The 12,554-nt window shown below is 40.5% G+C and overlaps 1 protein-coding gene across 1 annotated transcript in view; it reads left to right on the top strand.

The window, feature by feature from the left end:
- The window catches only part of sh3bp4 (SH3-domain binding protein 4), a 35,627-nt gene that overhangs the window by 9,467 nt on the left and 13,606 nt on the right, over positions 1–12,554 (top strand). The window contains exons 2-3 of the mRNA XM_010879957.4: positions 4,846–5,066; positions 5,201–7,584. Coding sequence (XP_010878259.1) covers positions 4,940–5,066; positions 5,201–7,584 — 2,511 coding nt within the window. The 5' untranslated portion in view covers positions 4,846–4,939. The remainder of the gene's footprint in view (positions 1–4,845; positions 5,067–5,200; positions 7,585–12,554) is intronic.

The raw sequence follows: 12,554 nt of genomic DNA, 5'->3' as shown, positions 1-12,554 counted from the left end.
AAAACGTTAATCTTCTTCTGGTGAAGCCATGCTTTTGTGGATTTAGATGTGTGCTTTGGGTTGTTGTCATGCTTAAAGGTGAACTTCCTCTTCATCTTCCTGAAGTTTTTGTGCCAAAATTGCCTGGTATTTGGAACTGTTCATAAGTCCCTCCACCCTGACCAAGGCCCCGGTTCCAGCTGAAGAAAAACAGCCCCAAAGCATGTTGCTGCCACCATGCTTCACTATGGGTATGGTGTTCTTTTGGTGATGTGCAGTGTTGTTTTTGCGCCAAACATACCTTTTGGAATTATGGCCAAAAAGTTCAACCTTGGTTTCATCAGACAATAACACTATTTCCCACATACTTTTAGGGACTTGATGTTCATTTTGGCAAACTTCAACCGGGCTTGGATGTTTTTCTTTGTCACCCTACCCCATAGCCTATTCAAAAGAAGAATACGGGACACTGTTGTCACATGTAGCACGAAGCCAGTAATTGCCAGAAATTCCTGCAGTTCCCTCAATGTTGCTGTAGGCCTCTTGGAAGCCTCCCTAACCAGTTTTTGTCTCGTCTTTTCATCAATTTTGGAGGGACGTCCAGTTCTTGGTAATGTCTCTGTTGTGCCACATTTTCTCCACTTGTTGATGACTCTCTTCACTTTGTTCCATAGTATATCTAATGCTTTGGAAATTATTTTGTACCCTTCTCCTGACTGATATCTTTCAACAATGAGATCCCTCTGATGCTTTGGAAGATCTCTGCAGACCATGGCTTTTGCTCTGAGATGCAACTAAGAAAATATCAGGAACATGCTACAAGAACAGCTGAACTTTATTTGTGATTAATCAGAGTCTATTTAAATGATGACAGGTGTGTAATGACTTATTTTGAACCTGAATGTCACGTCCCCAGTTATAAGGGGGTGTGCACACTTATGCAACCAGATAATTTCTTTATTTTTCATTTTCCCCCTCGAAGATTTCAGTTTGTTTTTCAATTGAATTGTTCACCTTATAGGTGACATTATGTGGAAAAAGTTCTGACATGATTTATCTTTGTCTCATTCTTTTACATCACAAAAACATGGCATTTTAACAAGGGTGTGTAGACTTTTTATGTCCACTGTAAGATCAAAATATTTACTGGACATTGTGTAATTCATTGAGAATAAAATGAAAACAACATAAATGGAAACCAAATCACCAACCGATTGAGGGCTAGAGTCAAACTCATATCGAAAAATCACAGTAAACAATTGAAATTACATGCTGTTCCAACTTGTGTGAATTTCATCAAGGCAACTCATAATGTGACTCAGTGGTGTGTATGGCCCCCACGTGCCTGTATTCACCCCATCGACAACATCTGGGCCTGCTCCTGATGAGACGTGGATGGTGTCCTGAGGATCTCTTCCCAGACCTGGATCAGGGCATCAGTGAGTTCCTGGACAGTCGGTGCAGCTATTTGGTGGTGTTGGATGTACCGATACATAAGATCCCAGAGGTTTGTAATTGGATTCAGATCTGGGGAATGTGAGGGCCAGTCAATGGCATCCATGCCTTCGCCATCTAGGAACTGCCTACACACTGCTACTGGATTTTGCACTGCATTGGGGAGCAGGCAAATAACAGGGATATTTTTGGCACTTTAAAGTGCCTGTAAACTTGACATCTAATCTTAGTAAGGTTTATATGTAACGTGATATGTTAAGTATCATCTTAATGGCCCAGTAAGATATGAACCCCTAAACTGCTAATAAACATAGGAAAATTGAGATTAATGGTTTAATTGTCTCTTCAGGTATGAAGATGGTGGACAGTTATGGGTCACAAAGTTACAGGTAGAGGACTGAAGAGACCTGTACCGCCTGCCTGATGGTAGGAGGGTAAACAGTTTGTGGCATGGGTGTGAAGGGTCTCTGATGATAGAGCTTGCGTTGGAGGTCTGCAACGGCAGCAAGCTGGGCGTCAGTGATGTGCTGGGCGGTATTTACCACCCGTTGCAGGGCCTTCTGGTTGGCTATGGAGCAGCTGGTAAACCACACTGTAGAGCACTTTGTCAGAATGCTCTCGATAGTGCAGTGGTAAAAGTTCACAAGGATCTTGGAGGACAGACATGCTTTCTTCAGCCTTCTTAAAAAGTACAGGGGCTGCTGCTCCTCTTTGACCAGAGCTGAGGTGTTGAGGGACCAGGAGAAGTCCTCGTGGTTGTGGACACCCAGGAATTTGAAGCTGGACAGATGCCCCACCTCAGTACCATCGATGATGACTGGGGCGTGGCTGCAGATTTTTTTCCCTGTAATTCACAATGAGTTCCTTGGTTTTCTTTGTGTTGAGGGCTTTGTGTTGGTGTCAGTGCACCATACCACCAGGTGCATGACCTCTTCCCTGTAGGCTGACTCGTCGTGGTCACTATTCATACCACCGTGGTGTCGTCTCCAAACTTGACGATGGTGATGGAGCTGTGTACAGGAACGCAGTCGTGGGTGAAGAGGGAGTACAGGAGGGGGTTCAGCACGCAGCCTTGTGGAACACCAGTGTTCAGTATCAGGGTGGAGGAGGTGAAGTTGTGTAACCGGACAGACTTGGGTCTGTCGGTTAGAAAGTCCAGAGTCCAGTTGCAGGGAGCGGGGCTGATTGAAGGAACATTTATCAAAATTGCCATGCATGTTTATAATAACTATTTGTTTTGATTATTGTACCTATCAAAGTACTGAAATAACAGACTTTTTAATTAACAGCAAAATTAGGTGTGTCTCCCTTTTAAATAAACCACCTCTCCTTGAGTGTGGGAGAGGCTGCGGACGTGACTGTTTTTGATATGCGCTGCCAGTTGGGTCATCCAGAAAATATGCGAATGGATAAGAGAATGGAGGCTGGTCTGTTTTTACTCAGGGCGGCGCAAAACTTGGTCAGTTGTTTTGCTACCAGCAACAATAACCATTTGCCTTCATAAAGATGTGTACATACATTTTAATATTGAGCGTGAGTGTTGTCTATTTCTGAAATATCTATGTCTTGCCTGACATTTTGTTTTTTAATTTAAAATCAAAGTTGAGTTTTTTGGATTGGAGTTGCATTTATTATTCTTTTTCAGTATGGCTATCCTGCTCGATATGTATGACCCTCTTAGTGTACAACTGTCCTCTTGATCGAGGATTAAACATTTCAGAGCGAAGGGAATGGAAAAGAGGTTGACACAATTTGTAATATAATTCTAGAAATTGCTTTAACTGATTTCCTTGAGGGTGACATTAATTTCAGTGTACAGGACAACTGAGTGGAGTAAACCCCTTGAAAACATGAAACAGTGTTTGGAGGACTCAAGGGTTGTTTCAAAGATATTGTAACTAAGGGCCCTGATAAAATCAACCAAGAGCAATTTCAAAGACATGATGAGGCATCTAAACAGTTGGTTGCTTTCTCTCAGGAAGATCTGTCTTTGGAATATTACAACATATTGTAGAATGTCTGTGTTGTAGGTCAATGAGAAATGAGGTTAACACAGTTCCATGTTTATAGGTTTCCGGATGAATTTCCAATGTGTTTTTTAAATAATATTTTTAACCACCAAATTTATGTTCAAGCATTTCAAGAAGTATTAGAATTAAAGTTGTTGAATATCACAATGTGTTTAACGTATACAATTACTTTACATAACATTGGAAGTGATATATTATTTGGTATGTTTCAGATGCGTACTTCGCAGTTTTGTTAAAAAATAAAACACAACAGATCCCTGAATGGGACAATCACTCCTTCGTCATTGGGAGACCAGGGTTCAAATCCTGCTCTAGGATTAGTGCTAGGAATTTGCTGAGGGTAGTGCAGTTGACCAGCACCGTCTGGTTTGGGGTTTAGTAAACAAATTAATGAAATGACCTCATCGCACTCGCAATGTTGGCTGCTTGGGTGCTTGTGAGCTCAATCAAAGTATATTTGAATATGTGTTTTCCATAATTTCAGTGGTTTGGTCGTTTTTGTATGATTGGGTGATTTTATTTATGTTTGTACAATATGCCATGTTTGGTTGTACCATGAAACCAGTCAGTACAACAATTGTTTTTGCTAGTGTGGATGGCTCCCTGTTTGAGACGTGCTGTCTTGCATCAAGAAAGATATGGCTTATTCTGTCTGTAAACAGGTAGCATTGTGTCAACTGTTTCTTTAAGGTGTTTAAAAATCTAGCCATTGTACCTGGTAAAGCAAGTGGTGATTTGTCTTCTGCTGCATGTAAGTATATGGCTGGCTGTGTTGACAAGGTTCCTGAATCAATCCCCTGACTTTGGTGTGGAATTGTCTGAATTGGCTACCTCTCCTTTTCTATTTGCTATCCTTGCATCCATAGCTCGTCTTGCGTGATAACATTTCACCAGTCCCATCATCAATATTATATCATCGTCCTTATATTATTATAATTGTATAAGTTATTTACTCAAATACATGTAATTGTTTTAAACCAAATTTTGATTGGAAATTATATTGCTTACCTTGGAAATCCACTTTGAACGTCCTCTCCATCCACCTTTGTGTTTGCATGAATTATATGATCAGACATATCCCTTACCGCAACCATGTGTACGCACGCATGCACACACACACACACGCACGCACACACACACACACTGTAGGACTTTCAATTGCCTTCTGGGATGTGGAACTAATTTCTCAGGGATATTAACATTCTCTCACCAACTAGCAATTTATTTTTTGTTCTTCTTAATTATATTACCGAGCAGGTTGCAAGTCTAATTTAGTTTTCTAATCAGAAGGCATCAGGCCTATTTAATGAGATTGTCAAGTGTCGCTAAAAGCTAATTAGACAGAAATTGCATTAGTTAATCCAGTTTTTTCCCCCTACAGACACCATGGAAGGCTGTTGACGACTTACTTGCTGTAAGTGAACCCAAGAGATCAGCCTGAGCAAATAGGTTGGGTTTGCAGGGAACAAACAAAAATGGCTGCCCATCGAATAAGAGCCACCAACAACAACAACATTTCATTGCCGCGATGCAAATCAGAGGGGACACTTATTGATCTCAGTGATGGAGTGTCTGAATCCAGCTGCCTTACTGATGTCAAAGGTACATTAATGAAGTTGATTATAAATGTGTAAAATACTTTTGATTGTGTAAATGTGGCCATCACATGACTATGACAAACCTTTAATTTGTTTATTAATTAGTTAATCTTGTTGTGTTCCTTTTTTTTTTTGCAGTGCTTTCTCCTAGTGCCTTACGACTGGACACCACTTCCTCCTTTGGAACTGCCAGGGAAGTTGTTGCCATTAAGGATTACTGTCCATCCAGCTTCACCACCCTCAAGTTCACCAAAGGAGAACATCTCTTTGTGCTGGACACATCAGGTGGAGAGTGGTGGTACGCCCACAACAACACTGAGATGGGTTACATCCCCGCAGCATATGTCCAGCCCATCAACTACCGGGACTCCTCGTTCAGTGACAGCGGCATGATCGACAGCCTAGGAGACTGCTCTGTTGAAGAGGGAGCCAAGGAGCTGGATCTCCTTGGGGATTGGACTGGCGTGATATTGAAACCCACTACCAAACAAAACGGGAACCCCTTTGTCCCCCATCACCAGCCCCTTAGCCGTAGCTCCACTAATCCTTTTCTAAATGGAGCCCTTCAGGGTTCAATGGATCAGAACAGTAATGAAAACAGTAAGTCAGTGGACCTTCTTCATTTTGACACCCTAGTTCCCTCTGTCCCACCAAACTCCACTAGCAGCACTGTTAACATCAACGGCTTTGGCAGTGGCGTCCTGAACCCCATCAGTCCCAGCCTAGGAGTGGGACAGACATTACGTAGGGACAACCCATTCTTCAGGAGCAAGAGATCGTACAGTCTCTCAGAACTTTCCATCCTGCAGGCTCAGAATGACACCCCTCTGGCAGCATCAGGTTTCTTTGGAGGCCTGAAAGCCCCAGTGCCTGAGCAGTTTCAGAGCAGAGAGGACTTCAGGGAAGCATGGCTCAATCATCGTAAGCTTGCAAGGTCCTGCCATGATCTGGACTCCTTGGGTCAGAACCCTGGCTGGGGCCAAACACAGCCAGTGGAAACCAATATTGTGTGTCGTCTAGACAGTTCTGGTGGAGCCATCCAGCTTCCAGACACTAGTATCAGCGTTCACATACCTGAAGGCCACGTGGCTGGTGGAGATACCCAGCAGATCTCCATTAAGGCCTTGCTTGACCCGCCACTGGAGCTTAACAATGACCGAACAACAACTGTAAGCCCTGTTGTGGAGATCAAACTCAGCAACATGGAGACCAAAACCACTGTCACCCTTGAAATGAAAGTGTCCGTTGTAGTGAAGAAGGAGAGCAGACAGACAACTGAGGTCATGTGTGTGAGGAGTGACTGCAAAGAGGGTCCCTACATGCCAATCCCTATGGCATACATGTATGGGGATACTGTCCAGGTCTGTCTGGATAACCTTGAGCCTTGCATGTATGTTTCTGTTGTGGCTCAGACTCAGTCTGTTACTCCAGACATGACTGTTTGGGACCACGTGGTAAAGAAGGTCACCCTGGGTGTTTATGGTCCCAAGCATATCCACCCATCCTTTAAGACTGTGGTGGCTATATTTGGCCATGACTGTGCTCCAAAGACATTGCTGGTGAGTGAAGTAGGAAAGCAGGCTCACTCATCCCCGCCAGTGGCCCTTCAACTCTGGGGAAAGCACCAGTTTGTCCTGGCCAGACCCCAGGACCTTCGGGTAGGAGTTTACTCCAATATGGCCAATTATGAGGTTAAGGCTAGTGAGCAAGCCAGAGTTGTCAGGGGGTTCCAAGTCAAACTGGGAAAGGTTAGCCGGCTTGTCTATGTGATCGCCTCGCGTACTGCTGATGACGTTTCAGATTTCACATTGCGCGTGCAGGTAAAGGATGACCAGGATTTTATTCTTGCTCAGTTCTGTGTTCAAACACCAACACCCCCACCCATGAACGGTCCGCGAACATCTGCGCAGAGGCGCTTCCTGAAGAAGAAAGAAGTAGGAAAAATTGTCTTGTCGTCTCTTGCAATAACTACGAAGTACCCTGTGTTCCACGACCGGCGAATCCACAACCTTAAGTTTGGCAAGCTGATCAAAACAGTAATCCGTCAGACTAAAAACCAATATTTACTGGAGTACAAAAAGGGGGATTATGTTGCTCTTCTGAGCGAGGAGAAAATTAAACTGAAGGGACATTTGTGGACTAAGGAATGGTACATTGGGTACTATCAAGGTAGGACAGGCCTTGTCCATGCAAAAAATGTTCTGGTGGTGGGAAAAGTGAAGCCCATTTATTTTTGTGGGGCTGAACTTACCACTACACTCTTACTGGAGCAAATCCTGAAACCCTGCAAATTCCTCACATACATCTATGCCTCTGTAAGGACTATACTAATGGAGAACATAGGAAACTGGAGGTTATTCGCCGATGCCCTGGGTTATGTCAACCTACCGCTGACACATTTCTGCCGTGCAGAGCTGGACAGCGAGCCTGAGAGGGTGGCTTCTGTTCTGGAAAAGCTGAAGGAGGACTGCAACAATACAGAGGGCAAGGAGAGGAAGTCCTTCCAGAAGGAACTCATGACCGTAAGTTCTAAACCATACGTATTTTTGTTGATACTGATTACTGATAACTGATCTATCATTTTAGTTATGATTGTCAGATACATCTTCTTGAGGACATTTTTCCAATCTAAAATGCACTTGTGGGCAATGCTGAATAATTTGGCACAGTCCAGCCAACTGTCTATCTCATAAATCTCATTGCGTTATGCTGCATTTGGTAAATCCAATAAATGGCTGGATTGATAACACTGTCTTCATTTCTAGTTACTAGTTATCAAGTACTGTCAAACAATTTGTTTATGGCAAAGTCCCAGACCTTTGGCATTGTTTTGATTTTGGAAGGCATATTTGGTGTTGTGACCATTGTAGAGGCTGTTAAGAAATACAGTTCTATTACATGTCAAACTCACAGACTGACTTAACAGTGGATCCATAGACCCTTGGGATACTGTATAGACTGTCCCTCTATTTCATATTTGTCATTTGTCACGCTGTAACAAATAAGTAATGATTATTTGATTCTGCTGAAGCTAATCCTTTGATGAGGTCTTGTTTACATTGCATGAGAGAGAATAAAACACCAAATAGACTTATGTTAGTTTGCATAATCATTTCCATAGCATTTTAATGTACACTGTCATGTCACCGTCTCGCTGGATTGTGGCCATAAATCGCAGGACAATCGAGCAATATGCGTACACACTGCAACATAAACATGATACAGTTCTGATAGGATTGTCTTTACACTTGCCTCCGAGTGGGCACTATCAAAATGTGGTCAACACTTCCTCGGAAGGTGGAGTCTCTAACTATCGATATCTGCAAGTTTACAGAACAAAATAATCTAGCGTCTGATTTCTTACTCGATAGGTCTCAGAATATTCGGCATAATTTAAACCAGCACTGAGACAGAAAAGAAAAACCACAACAGAAATACCACAAAGTTATCATTGTTTATCTTCTGAATTATTCAGTTGTCACTGTCTCTATTGACGATCCAGACATGTCAAGACATGTCTCATTAAATCTGTAGCCTCACCACACCCAGTAGTAGATCAGAAACCATCTCATTTCAGCCTGGCTTGGAAAGATTCCTGTCTTTCTCCCTTTCTCACACTATTATGTGCATAGTTGTTGACCTCAAGACCGTTTCCATCAGTATTGCTTAAGATTACAGAAATGATGTGATATTGACTTGATATCATACATTTTGTCATCTGCGTACATATATACTTCCAACGTTATGGACCATGTCTGCATAGTATTCTACTCCTTTCCCATGGGAAGCTTGCTACAAAACGCCTGTGGACAAAGGTACTATTTGTGCTGTTTTCACTAACTAAAAATTCACCCCAGACTGCACAGCTAATTTTATTATAAGGACATTATGCTTATTAACTGTATCTAGACATTCTACTGAATATACTATGGACTAAGCAATGCTAGCTACTAAACAAATGATTTAGCAATAATGATAAAATAAACTGCATTTATGCTGTTATATAGCTATTACTAATATTGAATATCTCTATGGCCCAAGACAATGAATAACTATCTTTCAGAACCACTCAATGGAATATACTGTAGTTGCAGGGGTTACAGGTGTTTGTCGCTGTGACTGATTTCTGTTACAATCGCTTTTATCCATTTCAGTATTTTGTGTGTAATAAATACAGAAAAATATTGTTTAAATAAATATAGATTTTCTTTTCACTTTGTCATTGTAAGGTATGGTTTGTAGATTGATGGATATATATATATATATATCCAAAACATTTCAATAAAATGGTATAAGCACACAAAATGGAAGAGTATCCATTGATAACACATATTTCTGTTTTGACACACTGTTTCTCTTTAACTACTCAAAAATCATATTTGGTATGTTTGTTATTCAAAAACATTCCATACAATCTAACAGTCCAATATCAATAAATAATATAATTTTGACCCAATCTACCAGGTCTGATAATGTAAAAATGTTTCTGTAACATTCCCATTGTTGAAGCCTGTTATAGGTCATGGCCATAATAGAACGGTCTCTGATGTAAGTTGGAACGTAAACACTATAATTTACGTTGGGATGTAAACACCAGTTACAACCATTTATAGACATGGGTGAACTTCAGTGTGGAGATGAATTACTTTCTATAAAGTTGTTCATGGTGGATAAAGACATGTCTACAACAAAACATTTTCAGCCCATTCTTTGTTTCATTGTTGCAAACATACAATGGAAATACCCTGAGTGAAGACTACCAAAGTTATATATCAAACTTATATTTGACTGTATTCAAATTCACACTACACTTCACTCCTGTTTATTTTTGGCAAATACCTCAGTCTAAATAACTGCACACATGGTAAAATTAAGGCTTTGCAAAAACAAGTGAAAATGTGATTCCATGGAGAACATGTGAGTCGTATGAGCAGTGCCAGCTCTAGCCTTTTGGGGGCCCTAAGCAAAATGTTGTTTTTGGGGCCCCCTCTCCCCTAGTGGTTTGAGGGTCATGGCTTGGCATGATTTTGCTACAATGCCATTTTTTGTTTATTTGGCGAAAGATGCAGAAATAACCCAGGAAGAATATATAATCCCTGATGAAAGCACAATCAAGAGTAAAATAATATCTGAAATTGGTAATATAATACCTATCCATTACTCTAACCTTAAATCTAATTCATAACATATATTTTTACACATTCAGTTCTTTAGAAACTACTCTGTCTAAACCTTGTTATTGTCACATACACATTTCTGACAGATAATCCCAATGTATATAATATATTTACTTGTATGCACAGCAATAGTAAGTGTTTGTACAACCTTGTTTTTTGAAGAAAGATTTTATGGACAAAGAATTGGGCACTATCTATCATACATATGGTGGACCTGCATTGCAATACTCTGAGGCTTAGTATGTGGCTGTGGTAAATTAACATCTTCTAAGTCTCTTGGCAATTAAGTATTTCACTAAACAATCTATCCTGTTTCCTTTGCATGTCATGTGTTGTCAGTCTGAAATTATCTTTAGAAACTAAGTAAATGAAATCAAAAGGATTGATGGTGCCTCTGAAAGCAAGATGTCAGCATTTGTGCTTGACTACTGAATAGATGTGCATTTTTAGTCATTGTAAAGGAGGAGGATTTTTCAGCAATGTGTTAGGGTTATAGTATTGCCACCAAAATGTTGGAGTTATGGCTATGGATTTTACATTTCAGAGTTGGGTGAATCAACTGACCCAAAATAAACTAAGTGGAATGTTACCAGACAATATTCTCCTCCTGGTTAACTGTCCCTTGCTGTAGTCTTCGCAAGGAGTTCCAATGTTACTCAAAATAATACATAGACAAAATTCACGAAAGTATGTAATGAAATGTCACATTGGTAGATGGTACTACATTTTTTGTCTTAACAGGTCAAATTTGCAATGGGCCATTTATTACCAACACGAAGAGCAAGCTAAAGTGGAAAAGAAAGAGTGGAAGGCCCGTTCTGTCACATCAGATGACATTGTAACACTGACAAAATCAATGCATTGTAACACTGACAAAATCAAAGTGTTAGTGGTGAATTTGTTCGTCAGGTACAGATTTGCCTGAACAGATTAAACTGCAGTTGACTACAGTACACATCTTCAAGAGACAGTCTGTCACATTATTCAGGCACAGAAAATATGACAAAAACTTTGCTGATGCTTAGTTTTAGATATATTCTATTTTGTTTGCAAATCTTTCTACTATTTCCCCCATCAAACCCTGATAACACAATAGCCTACTTAAATTTAATCTAGGGGAGTACAACGTTTTCTGAACACGGATTTTGGTGATGTGTTTATTTGACACAGATTTTAGCCCTTGTAAGTAATGATGTTCTCAATAACCAGAGGCAGGGGTAACACAGCAAGTACGAAGACAATAATACCTACCAAGCTGTAGGCACTTTGCATAGCATTCCAACAATGTCTGCTGCTTTGCTTTTATCTATACTTGCGCTTGATGAGGCTTAGCTCGGTCTTGCTTTGTTTTCCCTGGTAAGTTAGCCTAAAATAACTTCACCATCAAAGTGTTTATCCTTGGAAGAGTGTGTTCTTGTAGCTTATTCATCATGCAGCAGACGTAAGCGCATTGACTAGCAAGGGAATGTGCAGTGTTTCAGTAGTTCCGTGGTGTTTTCTGTGAAATCCGGCATTCACGTCATTAACGTCTTTTTCTGTAGCTAGAGTGGCTCGACTAAAAGTTAACAACATATCAATTAACTCGGCAGTCTCCCCATGCACATTATGACATCTTAGCGAGGTCGCAATTAACTTTGTTTCGCAACTAAGGAGTTATTTTCTGATTAGAGATTTACAATTACGTTCTTGCGCACATGATGTGAATTCCACGTAAATAGAACCGGACAAGCAGGGGCTGTTGCAGTAATGCTGTACCTCTGTGCAAGTTATGTTAGAGTTTTAAAGATTATATCATTTAATTATATTTTGATCTTTACCCTGTACGCAGCCATATGTAGCAATGCTGCAAGAGAATGGCCTAGTAATATGCATATTGAATGGTTGATGTTTAAACTTAGGCTGGCTAGTCCACTTAGATGTTTTCTGTATCGAATTATTGAATGGATTTATAATACATCTTAATACCTACTTAAGGGCTCATCTTAAGCCTGTAAATGTCAAATAGGTTTAGTTCAGTTCCTATCTAAATGCTGCCCACTGTGTTTTTCCTACAAAATTGCATCTGATATTTAAACAATCAGAATTCATTCAGAAAAGAAGGGTGAAAAAAATCCAGGTAATTTCAGTACTATAGTATACACAAATAATAATCACAGAAGCATTGTAAGCACCTAGAGAGAACCCTATTGGTTTGACCTTTTCAGCAGAACGCACATATTTATCAAGACAAAAAAATGTAATGTAAATTGTCCTCAGCGACTATGTCTGCTAACTTTTTTTGAGATTCACAGCAGAACAGGCTCAACAGGCCAATA

Source organism: Esox lucius, chromosome 16 (assembly GCF_011004845.1).
Source record: "Esox lucius isolate fEsoLuc1 chromosome 16, fEsoLuc1.pri, whole genome shotgun sequence".
Taxonomy (NCBI): domain Eukaryota; kingdom Metazoa; phylum Chordata; class Actinopteri; order Esociformes; family Esocidae; genus Esox; species Esox lucius.
This window is presented reverse-complemented; position numbering and strand designations above follow the sequence as displayed.